The sequence below is a fragment of the Mesoplodon mirus genome (assembly GCF_964341445.2).
Source record: "Mesoplodon mirus genome assembly, chromosome: 7".
Taxonomy (NCBI): Eukaryota; Metazoa; Chordata; class Mammalia; order Artiodactyla; family Ziphiidae; genus Mesoplodon; species Mesoplodon mirus.
In genome coordinates this window covers 8445218-8466143 of record NC_138983.1, presented here as the reverse complement: position 1 = coordinate 8466143, position 20926 = coordinate 8445218, and the positions used below count along the sequence as shown (strand labels likewise).

The 20926-nt window shown below is 60.1% G+C and overlaps 1 protein-coding gene across 2 annotated transcripts in view; it reads right to left on the bottom strand.

Annotated features, from left to right (window-relative positions):
• MACROD1 (mono-ADP ribosylhydrolase 1) overlaps positions 1 to 20926 on the bottom strand; it is a 151608-nt gene that overhangs the window by 2432 nt on the left and 128250 nt on the right. The window contains exon 4 of one of the 2 annotated variants that reach the window (XM_082626425.1): positions 12527 to 12556. The exons of the other annotated variant lie outside the window; for it this stretch is intronic. Coding sequence (XP_082482551.1) covers positions 12527 to 12556 — 30 coding nt within the window. The remainder of the gene's footprint in view (positions 1 to 12526; positions 12557 to 20926) is intronic. 2 annotated transcript variants of the gene reach the window in all.

Genomic DNA, 20926 nt, shown 5'->3' with positions numbered 1-20926 from the left:
GGCAGGGTCCGGGACAGCAGGAACCGCAGCCCGAGCCGGGCTAGGGGTAAGTCCGCCCTCCCGGCTCCGGCCCGGACGCGCCGCGGAGCCCGCTACCAGTCGCCGTCTCCGCGCCAGGAGCCCAGAGTCCCAAGGTCGACCTCTCAAGGCGAGGCCCCTCGGACCTACTTTACAAACTCTAAGACCCACTTTACAGACGCGGAAACTGAGGCCACCTAGTTACAAGAGTCAGATCCGATCCCGGCCTTGAGCTAGGTCTTCCAGCTTCTTCCCTGCGCCACGCAGGGAAGGTGATCCGGGCCGCGCAGGTGTCTCCGGGAGTGCACCTCAGCTCGTTAACGAGCCGCCTCGTTAGTGCATCCGGCTTAATTGGGACCGGGCCTGCGCTTATTTATCCGAGGGCGGCTCTGGTGCTTCGCTAGCGACCTTGGGGACCTGGACCCAGATAAACAACTTGGGCACAGGCGGAAGAGACTCTTCTCCTGTCCGACCTCGCTCCCTCCCGCGGCGCCGAGGGACAGGCGGGGTTCGGCCTTGCCCCTCATTGGCTGCCGCACCTTGTTAAGCCCTTTCCCCGCTCTCAGATCGTCCACTGCCTCATCTGAAAATTAGGCACAGTGACCGCGCCGCCCCCCGCCCCCCCACCCCGGCCTCAGGGGAGGCGTTAACATCCTGGTCAGGAGAACATGACCCACCTCTGGCAGGTCCCCAGCTCAGATTGCACCCTAGGCCTGTGCCAGGCTTCTTGGACACAGAGCTCGATGCTCTGCAGCAGGAAAGGACTATAATTTCCTCATTTTACAGATGCGCAAACCGAGGCCCTAGCTCCTTCATCACAGCCCCACCCTCAACATCTTGGCACAGGACCAGGGACACCAACTGGACCACTCCCTTTTCTTCTGTTTTCTTTTATGCCCTGTGAGCCCAATTAAACCTAATTTTGCGACTTCACTCATGGATGGCACCAGGCGATTTCCCAGGGCATCCAAGGAGTGGGGGTGGGCAGGTGGGGTAGAGGAGTTGGGGGAACCCGGGGACGGAATCTGGGACTGGGTCCCCCGTCTCCTCCTCTTGGGCAGGGATGAGGATGGCGGCACCCAATGGGAGGGGGCAGAGAGTGGGGCCCTGGGCTGTGTGTCCAAGGCGGGGCACAGTGGGTGTACAGCGTCCACGTGCAGTGTGTCTGTTCCGGGTGGGGGTGCCAGGCGACCCACCCAGCAAGGTGTGCCACAGCAGGGGCTGTGGAGCTGTGCAGCCTGGGTTCAGATGCCAGCTCTGCCGGTCACATTTGTGTGACGCAGGGCACTTAACCTCTCTGGACCTCGATTGCCCCATCTGTAAAATGGGATAATAGTAGTACCCACCTCATAGGAGTATTGGAAGGATTAAGTTAATTCCTGTAACGTGCTTAAGGCATGAGTGAAGGCGACGCCAGTGTTGTCTATTACTAAGTCAGTGAGACTATATGGGCGGGTGCCCAACGTGTATACCAGGGAGCGGGGCGGGAGGTAGCGTCCAGGGCATACAGGGTTAGCACAGGGACCTGCCGGAGCCGGCTCACCTGGGGACCTCCCAGCCCTGCCCCAGTGGTCTCATCCACTTGGCACCTGGTTGCCTGCCATCTCCCCGTGCTGTCCACCCTGCAGGCGACCTTGGCCCACTGTGGGGGCCGTGTGGAAGTGGCGCTCAGCGAGATCTGTGTTTGAGGGACTTATTTTTTCCTGCAGAAGCGGACAGGCCTGCAGCCAAGCCTTTGGGGCTGACCTGGGGGCATGAGGGGGTAGGAGGAGGGAGGAATTGGCGCTGGCAGAGCCCTCGGGCTGGAGTCCCCCGAGCAGCATGCAGAACAGGGCCGGGGCCGTGTGCAGGTGCCCAGGGAGCAGTTCTCCCAAAGCAGAGCTGAGGCACAGGCCCGGGGTTCCACCCCTGCTCACCCTTCCCCAAGAAGCCAGCGCCCAGACTGGCCCTGGACTCAGGGTTTCAGCAGCCAGGCCCCCTCCTGCCCTGGCTCCCTGTCCACACAGCAGCCTGTGGCTCTCCCATCCTTGAGTGCCAGAGGAGGCTCCCAGCCCAAAGGGCTGCCCCTTCCCATGTCTCCCACCATGACCTGCACCTCCCCTGGCTCTGACCCCCAGGCCCGGTCCCAGCTCTTCCTTGGGCTAAGCTGAGCCCTGGAGACCGGAAGGAGGAGGTTTCCTGGGGTCCCATCCAAAGACAATGTCCTTCCTCCCAACTCCCTACCTGACCCTGGGGCAGCTGGCCCTTGGGCCTGCCTGGTTAGGGGGTGCCCCAGTTCATACCAATTGACCCTCGGTCCTCTCCCTGGTCAGCCACATCCAAAAACCCTCTAAAGCAACTATACTCCAAAAAAATTAAAAGAAACAAAAACAAAAATCCCTCAAAGCTCCAACTTGACCCCCACGTCACTCCGAGTCAGCAGAAAACCTGGGGTCTCTCGTGGGGAGACTGAGCCCACACGGGTGGTAGGGCCTTCCTCAGATGTCCCTCCACTAAGGTCAAGGCTGAACCCTTCCTCTCCCGGAAGATGGCCCTAAGGCCACTCTGCCTCCCCCCTCAGCCTCCCCCTCGCTCCTCCATCTTTAAGGTCCTAGGTCTGGCTCCTTAATTTCCGCATCAACAGCTTCTTTTTTTTTTTTTATAAATTAAAAAAATATATATTTATTTTGGGCTTCCCTGGTGGCGCAGTGGTTGGGAGTCCTCCTGCTGATGCAGGGGACGCGGGTTCGTGCCCCGGTCCGGGAAGATCCCACATGCCACGGAGCAGCTGGGCCCGTGAGCCATGGCCGCTGAGCCTGCAGGTCTGGAGCCTGTGCTCCACAATGGGAGAGGCCACAGCAGTGAGAGGCCCGCGTACCGCAAAAAAAAAAAAAAAAAAAAAAAAAAAAATTATTTATTTTTATTTTTGTCTGCCTTGGGTCTTTGTTGCTGCACGCAGGCTTTTCTCTAGTTGCGGCGAGTGGGGGCTACTCTTCGTTGCAGTTCATGGGCTTCTCGTTGGGTGGCTTCTCTTGTTGCTGAGCATGGGCTCTAGGCCCATGGGCTTCAGTAGTTGTGGCCCTCGGGTTCAGTAGTTGTGGCTTGTGGGCTCTAGAGCGCAGGCTCAGTAGTTGTGGCGCACGGGCTTAGTTGCTCCGTGGCATGTGGGATCTTCCCGGACCAGGGCTTGAACCCGTTTCCCCTGCACTGGCAGGTGGATTCTTTTTTTTTTTCTGCGGTACGCGGGCCTCTCACTGCTGTGGCCTCTCCCGTTGCGGAGCACAGGCTCCGGACGCACAGGCTCAGTGGCCATGGCCCACGGGCCCAGCCACTCCGCGGCACGTGGGATCCTCCTGGACCGGGTCACAAACCCGCGTCCCCCGCATCGGCAGGCGGACTCTCAACCACTGCGCCACCAGGGAAGTCCCTCTACAGTTACTTGGTGAGCAAGGCGCTGAGCCATGTACATCCACTGTCTTATTTGGGCCTCACAGCCTGGCTGTGCTATTATTTTTCCTGCTTTAGAGAAGAAGAAATTGAGGCACAGAGAGGGTGAGAGACTTGCCCAAGGTGACACAGCTGGACTGCTCTACTTCCTCTAGGACCATGAAAGGACCTGTCTCTCCGTTCCCATCCTGAGCCTCCCTCCCACCCTGGCTGTCTGTCTACTGTTTGCCCTCCTCACCCAAACACTTTGGGAAGACGTTTTGTCTACGGCTGCTGTCTCCTCACTGCTGGCCCCTGCAGCCTGTCTCCTGTCCCCTCCCCACATCTACATATCCCCCTCCTAACAGAGGGACTGCTTTGGGGACCTTTGGTTGCTGAGTGGTCTGGGGCCACTCTTCTTGCACGACTTGTTCAGCTGCACCCACAGGCTGACCACTAACTGTCTCCATCCGATCCAGCAAGGCTGCCTTGGAGACCTGCTCTCCCCGTCCTCCATCCTCCGGCCTCCCTGATCTCTTCTGTCTGGGGGCCCTGTCTGCCCTCTCTCTGTTCCAGCCCTGACTCTCCACCCTGGTCCAGGCACACCCCCCAGAGAAGCCAGCCGCCCCTGCTTGGAAGCCCACCCCAGCCTCCTGTCATTGGTGTGGCCTCCACAGCCCTGCACTGAGACTTCAGGAGCATCAGCTCAGACTCAGCCCCTGCCTCGCAAGTCCAGGGCCGGGAAGGCGCTGGGAGAGGGCAGGGCCAGGAGCAAGGCCCTCCTCAGAGCCAGTGGAGGTGAAGCAGACAGGCTCCCATGGGGGCCATTTGCCAAGGCGCTTAGGATATTTTGGCCGCTATTTAGAGTGCTGTAATATTCATGAAGGGAAGATTAGATATTTAAATTTATTCAGCAATAAATGCATCTCAGTGGGGGAGCATTCCTCATGCTAAACAAACAAGCGAGCAGGGGCTAATTAATTATTTACAGGAACACAAGGAGGCCTGTGGCCTGGGGGAGAGGAGGGCAGCTGTGCCCCTGACAGAGGGCAGGAGACCCTGGCTGGCCCTGGGCCTACCCCTCCATCTCCCCCGCATTCCCCTCCACTGTCCTGTGGGTCTGGCCCCCCTGCTCGCCTCCTTCTGGGATTTCTCTTTCCAGAAATCCTGCCCACAAGCTTGCTAGTAGCTTTGGGCCAGTCACTTAACCTCTCTGAGCCTCAGAACGTTTGTGGGGATGACTGAGGTTTGCTGAGAGGTGGCCTGGCCGGGGGGTGGTGGGAGACTAAAGGCCAGAATGATGAAGCAACTCGTCCAGTATCTCAGTTACAGGAGAGGAGAGGCTCAGAGTCACTTCCCCAGCCTCCATCTCACAGGAACAGGGACAAAAGCTTATGGAGGCAAAGCCACTCTCAGCCAGGTGGGGGTTGTAAGGCCTTGCCTGGGCAGCCCCCAGCCCTGCCCTGTGGGCTCCTGTGGGTCCCCAGGGTAGCGGAGGGAGAGGATGGGCCTGGGCAGTGCCCGCCAAGGGTGCCAAGTCTCAGAGCCTCTGAAAGGAGCTCTCTGGGGCTGTATGGGCCACGGTTCTTGGTAGCAGAGCAGACCTGGCCCTGAGAGACCCAAGGCCTCTTCCCCCCAGCTCTCCTACTCCTCCGCCGGGTCCCTTCACCTCCCTGCGCCTCAGTTTCATCTGTACAAGCTCAGTAACAGCACCTCCCTCTGCATTTGGTGTGAGCGTTCAGTGCGAGATGGTACCAAAGGGCCCTGCACGTTATCACATGTCGCCCCATTTTACAGATGGGGAGACTGAGGCACAGCCACAGACTCCGTAGGCAGAAGACTCCTCTGTCCCTCATGCTCTTGGGGTCCCCTTTGCCCAAGGGATGGGACACACTGCAAGGTGGAAATGTCACCCAGAAAACCCTGGCAGAGAGAGGGCTGGGGAGGCAGAGGGGTGAACTTGAGGCCCACGGGGCCAGGGGAGGGGTGCACCTCTCGAGCCCGGGAAGGCACCTGGGTCTGGGCCCTCGGGACCACCTCCCACTTAGACGTCTCACCCCGCAGGCCCCAGGGGCTGGGCACCCGGCCTGAGAGCCCTCCCGCCCCAACCACGCTGGTGCAGCCAGCAGCTGCCGCCCAACCCAGCCAGCTGCACAAACGCCGAATGCCAGGGCTGAAAGGGGGCAGAAGCCTGAGCCGCTGCACCCCCAGGCCCCTAACCTGCAGGGGGCAGGCCCAGCCATAAAGCCTGGCCAAGTGACCCAGCCCAGGGCCTCGGGCCCCCTTCTCTCTGGCCCCTCCTACCCTCTTCATCTCTGGCCTCCATTTTCCTCCCAGGCCCAGGCCGAGACTTGGGATCCTCAGCCCCACACGATACCCCATTGCCAGAACTGCCTCGGCCTCTGCCTACACCCTCCTGGTCACTCATTCAGTCAGCAAACCCGTGCCAGCCCCTGCTCTGTGCTAGCCTTGGGCTCAGCCCACTGTGGGGGGCGGGATGCAGAGCCCACCCTCGCCAGGACCCACCCTCAAGGGGCCGAGGCGGGTGGGTGCCCCAGGGAGAAAATGGATGAACGACAGTTCGCGATGCGATCTGAAATTCATTATGGGGTGAGATCAGCTCCTTAAATGGGGATTTGAAAACATTAGGGCTTCATTATGTACACAACGGCAGCACCTCATTCATCATGCAAAAATCACTCCCGTTATTAAAAATCCCCCTGGCAGCTGCAGGCAGGGGCTTGGAGGCATCTTGCCCGCTGGGGGCGGGGCACGGGCCCCAGAGGCTGAAGCTGGAGTCCCTGCCCTTCTCTCTCCCACCCAGGGAGGGCTGGATGAGGGGTGGGGGTGGGGAGCGCGGTTCAGCTCCAGGGACTTGGTGCCTCAGTTTCCTCATCTGCAAAATGGAGATGCTAACGGTACGTGGGTCCCATAGTGCTGTGACGGGGCTGAGATTCTGCAGGGAGAGCTCAGCAAGGCCCTGGCATCTGGGCAGGGAGCACTCCATACGTCTGGCAGCTGTTAGAGCTCCTCCTCCTCCTCCTCAGCTGGGGCCTTTACTTGGGGGACCGTGTCACTCCCCTGCTCATGAAACCTCCCATGGCTCCCACAAGTCCATGAAATAAAATCATCAACGCTGAGCAAGGCTGGGGCTCCGGACCCGCCAGGCGCCAGGCCCTGGGCGAGGGAGGCGAAGTGCGGCTCTAATATCACCGCGGTGAAACAGCAGAAGGGAACAGACTCCAGAGCCAGAGGAGAGGGAAGGGAGATGGGCAGGCATGGGTGCGGTTCAGGGTTGGGAAGGTGCCTCTGAGGAGGTGGCATCTGAGCAGAGCCCTGAGTGATGAGAAGAAAGGCTTTGGGGAGGTCAGGGGAGGAGGGGTCCAGGCAGAGAGCTCAGCAGGGCAACAGGGGGAGAGGTGGGAGGGCAGGGCTGCATCCGCAGCACCCATCGCAGTGGGAAGGTGCCAGCGGGGCAGGAGCGTGGTCTGAGAGGGCCCCTGGGGCCCTTTGCTGTGCCCTCATCCAGGAATGCCCTTCCCCTCTCTGCTGCGGCACGGCCCCCTGCCCCAGGCAACTTCTGGTCACACCCGCCCCATGCACCCACCCGCCGCAGCCTGGCACGGAGCCGTGCTCAGGATTGGCTGGTCAGGTCCACACAGCCTGGCCTGGAGAGGGCCACGGGGGCCCCCTGTCTGCCTGCTGTGCCAGGCCCCAGCCAATAGGGGCAGAGCCAGGAAGCAATCACAGGTCAGCGGCGCTGGGCGATGGAGATAGTGCCAAGTGGAGGTGCGCTGGATGGCAAGTGAGCTGGGCAGAAGTCGAGGCCTGAATCCTGAGGGTGAGTGAGCAGGAGAGAGCGAGAGGTGGAGAGAGTGCACGTGCTGGAGAAGCCGCGTGGAGGAGCGAGACAGAGAGATGGGGCGAGAGTGAGACGGCAGGAGACAGACCGAGTGGGGGCGAGAGAGACTCAGACGGAGACAGAGAGAGGAAAGAGGGTGCGCCCCGCCCCCCGGACTCATGGGTCCCTGTGTGGAGAGAGGAGAGGCTGGGCCCCGGGTGGCAGGTTCTGCCCCGAGCCATGTGCCTGCATGGTGGGTGGGGGAGGGATGCACCCAGATACCTGGGCTGGGGGGAGGCGCCCCTGGGCATGGCCGGGGCCACCACCGGCCCCACTGAGCACCTACTGTTTTCCAGGAGGTGGACAGACAGACGCCCTGTGCATGCCCCTTAGTGGGGGAGTCTGATGGGGAGCAGTTGGTACTTAATCACACAAACAAGAGTCTGATTTTCAAGGGTGACAGAATACTGGCCCAAGAGGGGCAGTGTCTGCTGTGTCCCAGTGCCTGCTGTGTTCCAGCACTGAGGACAGTGCCAGGAACGTGGCAGCCCCTCAGTAAATAGAGCAGTGTGTGTGTGTGTGTGTGTGTGTGTTGGGGGGCTGCTGGTGGGAGGGGCTGCCCTGACATGGAGATAACTAGGTGGGAAGGTATGGTGGGCGGGCACTGGAGTAGCATGTGCAAAGGCCCTGTGCCAGGAGAGGGCTATGCCGGGAGCCGAGCCACCTCTGGCTTCTCCCTGGTGTGAGATGCCTGGGACCCTGCAGTGTAAGGGACACACACATGGACTTGCAGTGTGAGCACAGGGAGGCGGGCGTGCAGAGCCGATAAGCAGGAGGGCAGGGTGGCTGCACCCTCACAGGCCTGCAGGTTTGGGTGGGCCCGCTGACCTCCAGAAGGGAGGGTCCTTGGCAGTGGCTGTGTGTGGACGGGGCTCCATCCTGCCCGGCTCCTGCCGGGGACCTGCCTGACCCCAGCCGCCCACCCCTTGGGCTGGCCCCCGGAGCTCTGGACAGGCGGGAGCAGAGATGGCCGCTGCAAGCAGAGGAAGGCGGCCCTGAATTAATCTGTCACTAAAGCTTGGCCGTGGCAGGCGCAGTCATGATTTAGATGAATAATTGAAACGCTCCGATACATTTATTATCCCTTTAGTGAGAAAGTGGCAGAGAAAGACGAGGGGTAATTGAAAAAGAGTGCACAAATCTCCACCAGAAGGCTGGCTCCTTATCGCCGAGTAAACATTTCAGTCCTCATAAACAGGAGAGACACGCGTCAGGGCCCTGTCGATTCCCATCCTGATTTAGGGCCCGCCTCCCTTCCTACCATACAATAGGAGAGTGTTTGTTCACAAAAATTTTTTATCGAGCCAGTAAAAGGCTCTCCAGGAAGGAGGCGGGAGCAGGAGTGGGCCTGGCAGTCACCAGGCCTGAGGGTCTGGCTGGGTAGCTGCCCCAGCCCGGTCAGGTCTCCCCACCGCAGACACTGGGCTCTCTACCTGGTGGGCCTCTCCATCCCTCTGTACCTGACGAACTCCTATGCAGTCTTCGGGGCCCAAGTCAAATACCCCCTCTGTTGGGAAGACTTCTACCAAAATGGATCTCTTTGAGGGCAGGGTCCTGTGTCCCAGGGTTTGACACAGGTGTCCTCCCCGGCTACATATACACACACACTCAGAAAGAGTGCTGGGAAGGAATGGGGAGTGGGGGGCCTTCACTGTGTTATCAGACCACCTACCTTGGCCTCAGGGCCTGGTGGGTGCCCAACCCCAGTGAGGCAGGCCCAGGGGCCCTGGACCCTGAGGTTTAGGGTGACAGAAGACTCCCCTACATACTTGCTGTAAACACTGCGGTTCCCTGCACCAAAGCCCTGCAGGCCAGCCTCAGCCCCCCTTTTAAGAGCTCCTTTCTGAACTTTCTGAACTGCCCTCCCCCAACAGGACTGTATGAGAAGCCCGGGGCAGGCTGCTAGTCCCCAGCTCCTAGGGCACACCCAGCACACAGGGGTGCAACTAACCACCCCATAAAGGCTGATCTAGGGGCTTGGAATCCCCTGAACCCTGTTCCTGGGGAGAGTATGTTCTAGTGGGGAGAAAGGCAATAAAAATAAACATAAAACACAAGCATGTTGAAAGGGCATCCATGCTCTGGGAACAGGCACAGGACAGGGTAGAGGATCAGCATGGAGGGCTGGGCTGGCTGGGGGAGTTTTCAACAGAGTGGCCAGGGCAGGCTGAACAGGACCAGTGCTTGTTAAACGCATGGGTGGTGGTTGGATAGGTGGTGATGGGAAGTTGGGGGTGGGTAGAGGCCTGAACCCCTGCAGGGCTGGACTTGGGAGAAGAGGGCACCTGGGAAGACCAGGGTCTGTCTGGGCGGAGTTAGATGGGGACCCAGACCCCCCAGTCCCAGGCTGCCCCTGCCTGTGCCCTCCCTCCTGGCAGGTCGTGGCATTAAGGCTGGATGGACCAGGGGGCGGAAGAGGGTACAGGTGGCAGATGTGAGAGCAGAGAACATCCCGGGGGCCCAGCGCCTGTTTCCATTCCCATCCCAGGTGGGCGCCAGGCCCCCACAAGCCCCAGCCTCTCCCTATCCCCTGTCCCCTCCCTGCCACCTCCGCCTTGTTCCAATCACATTAGCAGAGTGACAGTCCCAGTGAGCACTGGCGGCGGCTCCATAAATCTCGGCTGGCGTTAAAAGGCTGGACTCCGGGCCCACTTCCTCCTGGGTCCTGGCCCACCCCATCCATCTCTGCGTCGGACAGGCTGCGCTTGGGGCCTGCTCCAGCCTCCTCTCACCCTCAGTGCTGCAGGAAAGGGAGCTAGAGGGACCCCACTGGGCCCCCCTCCTCAATGTGGCCAGAGCAGCTGTCCTTTGACCTCCCAGAGTGAGGTCACCAGGCCATCTATGAGCCACTCCCTGCCCTGCCTGAAACCTCAGTGGCTCCCACTGCCCTCATCAGCAAGTCCTTTGCTTGACATGTAAGGCCGTCCCTGCCTTTACCTGTAGTTCATTCATTCATTTATTTATCAACCATTTATTGAGCACCGACTGTATGCACCAGCCCCAGTCCTAAGCGCTGGAGATACAGTCATGCCTTCTGGAGCTATCGTTCTCAGTGGGGAGACAGACAATAAACAATGAACCTAATAAACAAGTAAATTATATAGCACATTAGGAGAGAGGTGCTTAGAGGAAAATAAAAACTAGAGCAGTGTGAGGGGCCTGGGGAGGTGGGGCAGTGGCAGGGAGCTGCAATTTCGAGGGGTCAGAGCGGGCCTCACTGAGTAGATGGCACGCCAGTAAACACTTGTAAGAGGTGAAGGGAGCAGCCACATGGCTCTCTGCGGAAGAGCATTCGGGGCAGAGGGAAGAGCCAGTGCAAAGGCCCTGAGGCAGGAGTGGGCCAGGTCTGTTCCAGGAACTGCAGGGAGGTCAGTGTGGCTGGCACAGAGTGGAGAGGGCCAGGCAGTCTGACAGGCGCCTGGAGACCCTGTGGGCCGTAGGAAGGAGGTGAGGTGAGAGCCCTGGCGGAACTTTGAGCAGAAGAAGGGTGATGACCTGACTTAAGACTTACAAGTCCCACACCTTTCTGTGATCCTTTGTCTTCCTAACTGAACGGCTAAAAATCCAGCTCCTCACGTGCTCTCTGAGGCCCCTGAGTCCTCTCCCACCTCCCCTCCTCCTGGCTGGGCTCCGACCACTCCAGTCCTCGGAGTCTCCGAACGCCCCACGCTCTCCCTCACTCCAGGCTTCACCTGTGCCGTTCCCTCTGCCCAGCACACCCTTCCCATTGCCCTTCACCGGCTGCCTTCTACCCATCCCTTGGGTCCCAGTGGAAGCACCACCTCCTGCAGGAGCCTCCCTGGTCCCCAAGCCTGGACACTGAGCCTGTACTCCTCCTTGAGCCCCCACCCCCAGCCCCCGCTATTGCACAGACCACCCTGTGTCGTGGTGGTGCTCCTGTCTGGACTGTGAGCTTGAGGAAGCAGGGACCAGGCTCCTTTGGTGCCCGGCAGATCTGTCCAGGCACTTGGCTCAGAAGAGGGTCCTAGATGGGCCTGTCTGTGGACCCCCAGTCCCCAGTGAAGCCACCTCATTCTGTGAGGCCGCCAGGGTAGCTGTGACCTCCACAGGGACAGCCGGAGGAGAAGCAGGGGACGGAGGGAGGGAGCGAGGGAGGGAGGGAAAGCATCTCTAAACACAAACAGGCTCCCCGCGCCCCCCCCCATCCTGCATCCTGGCTGGTCATCAACAGCTCTTAACGCTGTTCTTATTTATTTCTGACCTTCTATGCCCCTTTTATTTTTCCCCTTTTAAAACCTGGCCTGGGCCCCGCCACCACTGCCGTAAGCACACCCTGGGATTTATCCGACGGCGCATTAACCCCTGACCCTAGCTCACCAATCCTACTGCTGCCTGCACAGACAGCGGGCGGCCCCGCCAGCCGGGGGGTGAGGGGCTGGGGCCGAGCGGCTGGTGTGGCCAGCCTGTGCTGGGCTGGCCGGGCACCGGGGCCATGGGGACTGTCGCCCCGCCCCTCCCCGCAGGCACCTGCTGACCTTGCCCTGCGTCCCTGGGGGCCGGGCCCATGCTGACTTCCAACGCCCCGCCCACCTGGCCTGCCGGAACCCCTGCTTCCTGGTGGTCTTTGACAACAGTGAACACACACACATTCTCGTGGGCTTAACCGTTGGCGGAGCTCCCCCTGACTTGATGAGAACTTGTCCTGGCGGCAAGGTTGCAGGGCAGAGCGGAGACGCTAACTTTGCCTTCACAGGTGGCGAGACTGAGGCCAAAGGGGCACAGGGCTGGCCGAGGGCCCGTGGGCGTCAGGGGCAGGGCTGGGCTTTCCCCACCACACCTGTGCCCCGGCCCCGCAACGTCCCGGTCCCAGGCCCAGTCCCTTTGAAACCTCAGGGGGGCCCTCCAGCCCCCATTTACAGACCAGGAGGCCTCTGCTCAGAGGGTGGGGACCTACCCCAGTCACCCAGTGCTGAAGCAGCTGGGCCTGCCAGCCAGGTGTCTGGCTTCATCCACAGTGAGGGCAAGGCCGGGCAAGGCCGATGGGGTGGGAGGTGGTAAAAAAGGGCAGAGATGGAGAAATGGGAACGGCGCACCACGGGGACGAGGGGGAAGGCTACGGGGACGAGGGGGAAGGCTGCGGGGACGGCGCATGGCAGCCAGCTGGGCTCCACGGGTGAAGGGGCCAGGAGGAGAGAAGCAGACCCCCAGCCAACCCCCAGGCCGCAGGAAGGGTGTACTCACCACCGCCGCCTCCGAGCAGGGAGCTGTTGGCTGCAAGAGAGAAAGACGAAGGCGGTCAGTCAGGGAGAGGTTGGTGGGGCATGCAGCTGCGTGGAGGGGGCGATGGGGGGCTGCCAGCCAGGCCCGAGGGCCAGCCCGGGTCCCTGGGCACAGGGTCCCTGAAGCAGGGGCAGATAACCAGGAGGCGGAGGGGGCTGGGACTTCCTCTCCCGCTGAGGCTCCCATTGGGCCTGGGGTTGGGACGGAGGTGGGATTGGGAGGCAGCAGGGCCGGTCCGCTCGCCCCAGAAGCGGCTGTGTGTGAGGTCTAGAGGGCAGACGACCCTCGGCCGCGCGTATCCTTCACTCACTCGTGCTTTCTTTCTTTCTTTTTGGCTGCACAGTGCAGCATGCGGGGTCTAAGTTCCCCGACCAGGGATCGAACCCGCGTCCCCTGCATTGGGAGCGCGGAGTCTTAACCACTGGACCGCCAGGGAAGTCCCTCACTCATTCTTTCTTCCCACAGGGTCTCCCGAGCCCCTCTGTGCCAGGCCTGGTGCAGAGATGCGGAGCTCACAGACTGTGGGAGACACAGCTGCAGCCACTAGGAACAAACTGCATCGCTGCAGCCGTGGTAAGTGCCGCTCAGGGGATGAGGACTGTGAACCAGGGCTGGGAGCCTCATGGACGACAGCACTCATGTGCGAGGTCAGGACCCCACCCGGGGCAGCTCAGGGAGGGCCCAGGGCACTGGGACTGGAACCGGACTGGAAGAGATGGGTGACTTATGAAGGTTAAGGAAGAGAGAGGGCTCCTCGGCTGCACCGGCCCCTGGCCCCCCACACCCTCGACCAGAGCCGGACGCCAGCTGCCGCGGCTGCCCTGTCCATCTCACTCTGCCTGGCCAGCTGCCCTCTCTGGCCTCCCCACGGGGCCGACGCAGGGGCAAAGTGAGGCTGGCAGCCTCTCCATCAGAATGTGAGGGCTGTACGGGTCAGCGCCCCCTCCCAGCCTGGGCTCCAGCTTCCGGCCACACAGCTGCCTCTGTGTGAAGCACTGATGCTAATGAGTGCAAGTGATGGGGAGACAGGGCAGGTGCGTTCCCCAGGCCCAGGTGTTGCCCGGTGGGGAGATGGGTCAGCTGTGCCTCAGCCCCTCTGGCCCCAGGGGTCCTGGCTCCCAGGCGGGGCCTTCAGCTCTGACACTGCTGTGGCATCCCTCCCTGCCTTCCCAGGTCCTGTTGCAGCCCCTCTGTAAGAGGGGGACAGCCCAGGCCAGGAATGGGGGCCATTTCCGAGCTGGCCCGGCTGTAGGCCCAGGGTGCTCTGCGGAAGCTGTGGACGCTGCTAAGCGGTGTCAGGTGGCTCTGAGTGGCTGGTCTCCCAGAGCTGACAGCTCTTCGCTTGGGGAATAATTAATTCCACAGCCCGAAACCCAGGGCTGCAAGTTGCCACGTTACTTGCAAGATTAATACAAGCAGCTAATTAAGATGGAGAGGCGAGGAGAGGCTGGGCGCTCCCAGAGCAGCGCTGGGGGGCCGCAGGGAATGTGGGCAGAGGCGGGCTGAGCAGGCGGGTGAGGCAGCCAGAGCCGGAGCGGAGGGAGAGCGCGAGCAGGACATGGACCACGCGGGACCCCCAGGCAGACTTGGCAGGCCGCTGGGGGCTGGGCCCGCAAAGGCTTGGAATGTGGCCTCTGCCCCAGGAATGCACGTCACCAATGACCGAGCGAGGGCTGTTTGCCAGGCACAGACTGACCCCATTTGCTGTCATAACAAAGCCACAAGGGCAGTGCTATTGCTCCCATTTTACAGATAAGAAAACCAAAGCTCAGAGGTTGAGTTGCGTGGCAGCAGGATTGGAACGGGGTCTGTCTGACTCCAAAGCCAAGCCACAAAGCAGGCCAACCTCGAAGCAGACTGCTGAGGGACTGTTGGAGGGAGGCTTCCCCTGCCCCCCCTGCCCCCACCCCGCCCCCCAGGGCTGGGGCCTGCCTCCTCCACATCAGGCAGAGCACACAGTAGTCCCCTCGGATGCACTCTTGACCCGCCTCCCACCCCAGCAGGTTGGCTGCAAAGATGAGGGGTCGGACATCTGGAGAGCTCTGCCCTGGAGCCAGCGCGGGAGACCCAGGCATCTTAGGTCGGCGCGGGTCCAGCTCCCAGCCCCCTTGGCTCCCAGGGCGGCTGTCGGAAGCTGCCCTCCACGGCCCTTCCCTGCCTCCCCCCATCACCTCTCTCTCTTAATTAACACTGGCGGCAAATGAGCTGCCTCCCGCTGGTGGAGAGCTCAGTGTCAAATGCACCCGGCAGCGAGCCTCAAAGGGGCGGGAGGCAAGGGGCTCCGACCTGCTGTTTTTCAGGCCCCTTTGGAAGGAGATGCCAACATCTACCTGCCCTGCACCCCCTAAACCCCACCGAGTGTGGCCCTGCCCGGGTGAGGGGACTGGGGTGGATTGGCCCGATGTCTCATCCAGGGACTGAGGAGGGAGGTGAACCTGGTGCAGAGGCTGAGCTGGGGGAAGGGGGGACCAGGTAGCCAGGTGGCATTACCTGCCACAGGTGGGAGAGGGAGGTGTGCCCCAGCACTGGGGGCTCAGACTCAAGCTGCACAGAGGACCTGATCACCAGCCTGTCCCCAAGTTCAGCAGGTATCCCAGGAGGCCGGTCTGCAGTGTCCGCTTCCCCCGGCCCACCATGCCCGGCAGTCCCCTGGCAGGGCTCAGGGGGAAGCGCTGCAATCTGATGGTCTAGAGCCCGTTCTCCTGCTCCTCTTTCCCTTAGGCCCCTGTCTGGCCCTCTCCCCAAGGGCCTGGACGCCTGGTCACATGGTGCCCCTATAGGGCTGCCCGAGGCACTCACAGTTGGGAGGAGGGCCTGGAGGCTTGGGGGGAACACAGAAAATGGGGAGCAGTACCAAAGATACCACAGGCGGTCCCCTGGGTGTACTGCCCAGCCTCCCACCCAAAGCAGGGCAGTTTCAGGCCTTCCTGCTCCCCGGCCCGCGCTGGCCCCTCCCACCTCACCTCACCCACACGCTGGCCTTGAGTCTCCAGCTCCTCCCCTTTCTGCCCCCACCACCCCCACGCTCCCCTCAGTTTGGTTTGAGGCTCTAAATCACAACTGGTCATTAGTCCATTTTTCCGACGAGGAACCTGAGGCTCACGGCCTGACTGGTGAGGGGAGGAAAGGGGTTTGAACCAGGATGGCTGGTTGTTACACCCATTTTCTTAACCCCTGCACCCTCCCTCTGTCGGAAAGGGCCTCCTTGCTGAGGCGGGGTGATGGGCGAGCAAGACGTGGACGATCACTGGACCTCAGGTCCAAACCAGAGTCTGTAACACAGCCCCACCCAAAGGACCCAAACCTGCCCCAGCAAAGCAGGGTCATCAAGACTGTGGGGGGGTACCCACGCCTGGCCCTAGGGTTTGAGCGGGGCTTGAGGCTTGTTCTGGCTTTGTGGCGGGCATAGGCTCCTGGGCCAGAGTGTGCGCCTCCGGGGCTGTGAGATGCCTGGTCCGACGCCTGCCATCCAAGTTGGCTTGTCGGCCTCCATGCGGGGCGAGGTGGTCCAGCCCTGCTGCGGCCCCTGCCTGTGGACGTGCCTGTGCCGTGCTCTGTTGGACACGATTAACTGGCTAGGAGCCTCAGTGCTGCGCCTGTGACCTTGGGGTGGAAATGAGGTCCACCCCAGTCACTGCCAAATCCTCTGTCCACTGACAGCGGCCCACCAGGCCAGGGGCTGGGGCTGGGGTGTGCTGGGGGCATCGCTCCCCGCCTCTCACACATTCTGCCAGCCCTTCCCTGCCCCCGCACTGCTGCTCATTCAGTGCAGTCCCCCGACCCCCATTTCTCCCTTGCCTACTCCGCACCTTTTCAGGCCCGGGGCACCTGAGGGGGAAGCCCATCCCCTGACTCCCAGTACCTGTTGTCCTGTGGGTGGGGGAGAGCCGCTTCCCGGTTTGTGCCCCAGCTCCCGGCCCATTTCAGGGGCTGGAATGTGGCCACTGCCTGGTGAAAGGGAGAGGGCCAGACCCGGAGTGCTTGGCCACTGTCACTTCAGGGGACCCAGCGGCCCCTCAGTCACTCTCTGCACTAAACATTTTAACTGGGGACTCCCCTGGTGGCTCAGTGGTTAAGAATCTGCCTGCCAATGCAGGGGACATGGGTTTGATCCCTGGTACGGGAAGATCCCACACGCCGTGGAGAAACTAAGCCTATGCGCCATAACTACTGAGTCCACATGCCACAACTACTGAAGCCCATGCACCCTAGAGCCCGTGCTCCGCAACAAGAGAAGCCACCACAATGAGAAGCCTGCGCACTGCAACAAAGACCCAATGCAGCCATAAAGAAAGAAAGAAAGAAAGAAAGAAAGAAAGAAAGGAAGGAAGAGAAATAAGTACTAGAGGGACTTCCCTGGTGGTGCAATGGATAAGAATCCGCCTGCCAATGCAGGGGACACGGGTTCGAGCCCTGTTCCGGGAAGATCCCACATGCTGTGGAGCAACTAAGCCCCTGCACCACAACTACTGAGCCTGCGCTCTAGAGCCCACCAGCCACAACTACTGAGCCCACCTGCCACAACTACTGAAGCCCGCACGCCTAAAGCCCATGCTCTGCAACAAGAGAAGCCACTGCAATGAGAAGCCCGAGCACTGCAATGAAGAGTAGCCCCGCTCACTGCAACTAGAGAAAGCCCACACACAACAATGAAGACACAACGCAGCCAAAAATAAATAAGTTAAAAGAAAAATTGGTTAAATAAAAATAAGTACTAGGGATGTAATATACAACATGATAAAAAAAAAAAACATTTTACTTGGGTGCCAACTGTGTGCCAGGGGCCACCAAGGGTACCCAAGTGGAGTCGAGGGGAGTGTGTAAATGTCCAGGTGAGGAAGGTACCAGAGCTGGAGCAGCCTGGAGTCTGGGGGCTTCACAGAGGAGGCGGCAGCACACCTTGGAGGGAAGGAAGGACGTGCAAGGAAACGAGCCTGAGCAGTTCCCTGGTCTGACGGGGAGCCACAGGGGCGCCTATGCTGGGGAAGGACAAGGTCGGCTTTGCCTGACTCTCCACAGGCCCAGGGAGGATCAAAGGGGCCAGAATGTGGTTGAACCAGAGCAGCAGCAGAACAGGGATGGAGGGCGGGGGAGGCGAGGGGAGAGGGCGGAGGGGAGGGGGACACACAGGTACATCTTCCTCTTCTTTTCTTTTGGGGCCACCCCCTTGCAGCATGCGGGATCTTAGTTCCCGACCAGGGATCGAACCCAGGCCGTTGGCGGTGAGAGTGCTGAGTCCTAACCACTGGACCGCCGGGGAATTCCCTCCTCTTCCTCTTCTGGTTGCTCCCCACTGCACCCCCCCTCCTGCCCTGCCAGGCAGCACCTAAACAGAAGAGTGGCCCCCACTTTGAGGGCCCAGGCAGGGAGTAGTAGGCATGTACCTGGGGCCCATAATACTTTTAGGGACCATGAAAACGTAATTTCTTTTATTTCTTTTTATGTATGTATGTATTTTTGCACTTTCTATTTTATTTTAGTTTTTATATTGATTTATTTATTTGGTTGTGCCAGGTCTTAGTTGCGGCAGGTGGGCTCCTTAGTTGTGGCTCACCCACTCCTTTGTTGCGGCACATGGACTCCTTAGTAGAGGCGTGTGAACTCATAGTTGCGGCATGTGGACTTCTTAGTTGCAGCATGCAGACTCTTAGTTGAGGCATGCAAACTCTTAGTTGCGGCATACATGTGGGATCTAGTTCCCTGACCAGGGATTGAACCTCGGCCCCCTGAATGGGGAGCGTGGAGTCTTAACCACTGTGCCACCAGGGAAGTCCCTAATTTCTTTTAAAATCAGAAGAAAAAGTGAACTTTTAGGTTGAAAACAAAAGTTATATATAATATTAAGTATAGATCAAATATATAATATATATAAAATGTTAATAAATTCGTCTTTATGCCAACAAAGTCATACAATTAACTTTTATTGTTGTAGAGGAAGGGCCCACAGTGGCAGAAGGGCCTGGGCCTGGGCCAGGTAAGCCCTGTACTTGCATGAGCTCATTTAATCCTGACCTTGTGTGGAAGACACTATTTCTAACCCATTTTACAGATGAGAGAGCCGAGCCATGGAGAAGGATCTTCTCACTATGAAAATATGAGCATCTCCTATGTTACCCACAGCTTCCTGGTTAAAGGTCCAAAGCCCCCATTTGCTCTCAGGATAAAGAACAAGCTGCCCCCATACCCCAGGCCCATGACCCTGCTGACTCATCACCTTATCTCTGTCCTCTCTCCCCCGCCATCTATCCCTCAGCCACACTCCAGGTCCTCAGACTTGCCCCATTTCCTCCAGCCCCAGGGCCTTTGCATGGGCTGGTCCCCTGCCTGGAGGAGACCCTCACCATATCCGGCCCTGAGAGCCGGCAGTGACTGGAGCTGGTCTCCGGCTACACCCTCCCACGGGCCATGAACCACTGCCTCCAGCATCCTCACCTCCCAGGTGAGCGTCTACTTTGCTACCCTACCCCCCCAGCCCTGAGTGTCTCGTCCACAGTGCATCTCCAGCGCCCAGCACAGAGCCCAGTGCACAGCAGGCACCCACTAATACACTGAACAAACCTGACAGGTTACGATTGTGCCCAGAGTCACTCAGCCAGGCTGCATGGGGTCCCCTGGCTCTGAAGGAGAGGCTCTCATCCACTAGGCCTCACAGAAGAGCCCACCTGGGGGGGCCCTAAGAGGCAGGATCTGGGGTGGGGGCCTTGCAGGTGACAGGAATGGTTCAAGGGCAGTAACAGGAGGTGTTGTAGGAGCTGCCTAGGCTTGTCCCTGGCAGGGACTAACTCCTCCAGCCCGGGTGGGGGAGTGCCAAGGAGGGGGCGGTGGGCCGTGTGGGCCACCACAGAGGAGACTCGGTGACCCGAGGAAAGCGCTGAGCAGGTTACTGGGCCAGGGAGAAGCTGGGTGAGCGGGCACAGCAGTGACTTTGCAGCAGGCACAGCCCCTGCGGGTGTTTCCGGAGGCTGCGGGTGCAACGTGGCCTCATCCTGGCCTCCAAGGCCTGAGGGGCTGCTGGCCAGGCTTGGGGTGGGGGAACTGCTCCCCCAAATCACCCAGCCCCTCTCCCTGGCCCGTTTCCTCCACCCTCCCCTGTAAGGCCAGATCTCAGCTTTCTATCATTTGACATAGGCGCATCCAACCTCTGTATGTGCCAGGCTCTGGGACACAGACCAGCAAGGCCCTGCTGGCACAGATCTCATCATCAGGCAGGGAGACAGTCCAGAAACAACCAGATAAACTTGAACAAGAATTACCATTAGCACCAGAGGTTGTGAAGTGGATAGAAGGGAGGAGAGAGTGGCAGGCAGGTGGGTAGGGGCTCACCTAGAAGGAGTTGAGGACCCGCTGAAAAGGAAGCTACTTGTGAGGGGCACAGGCCAGGCAGGGGCTGGCCTGTGCAAAGGCCCTGAGGCAGGAGCCCGCCTGGTGGGTTTGAAGCACAGCCAGGAGCCACTGTGGCTGAGGCAGAGTGAGTCGGGGAGAGAAGCAGGAGAGAAGGTCAGAGGGCAAAGGGGGCAGGAGAGGGACCAGGGGGCTACTGCACTTTCCAGGTGATCCCTTCCCAGACCTCCTCCTTGGTTCTCCCCCAGTGTCTGTGCGTCCCTGAACAGCCCCTACCATTCTACTGCACCTGCCCCATTCCTGGCCTGCCTCTGCCTGGCCGAGCCCCCACTGCTCCCCTGTGTCCCAGAGTCTAGCACAGCGGCCGGCACCTATGAGGGGACGATTGACTGAGGGCCCGCGCGATGGAATGGAATGGTGGCCCCAGTCCCACGGGGGGTTTGGGGGAGTGGGCTTTGTTCCCATGAAGTCCTCTCCGTTTCCTCCCCGAGTTCCCACAGGCCTGCAGTGGGTGTCCACATCACTTGAGGGCGAGCCGTTTAAAACATGTTTTAGATTAGAAACATCCCACAGATGGAATAAAATGTGAAATGTGCTTAATTTCTGAAGAGAAAACAAGAGACTTCAAAGGCATCTCAAGCTGCAGGAGCAGTTGCCGTGTTTGACAAGCTCTGTCCCCCAGGCCAAGGTCACTGTCCTGTGAGGTGAGGCTGCCTGGTGGAAAGGGGGAGGCTTAACTGGACATTCCCCAGGCTTGGGGGGCCCTCAGAGGGGGCAAGGGGCCCACACTTATCGGCACCAGGCTATTGGACCTCTGCTGATCCGCTCAACATGTGTGTACATGTGTATACACACCCCTTCCCGCCCTGTTTACAGACGGGGAAACTGAGGCCCAGAGAGGCAAAGTGACTTGCCCAAGGCCACAGCCCTTATCGGAGGAGCCAACGTCCTCTGCTTTGCAAGGTCTGGTCCCGTAACCCTCAGCTGTGACCTTGGGCCAGTTGCTCCACTCCCTGGGGC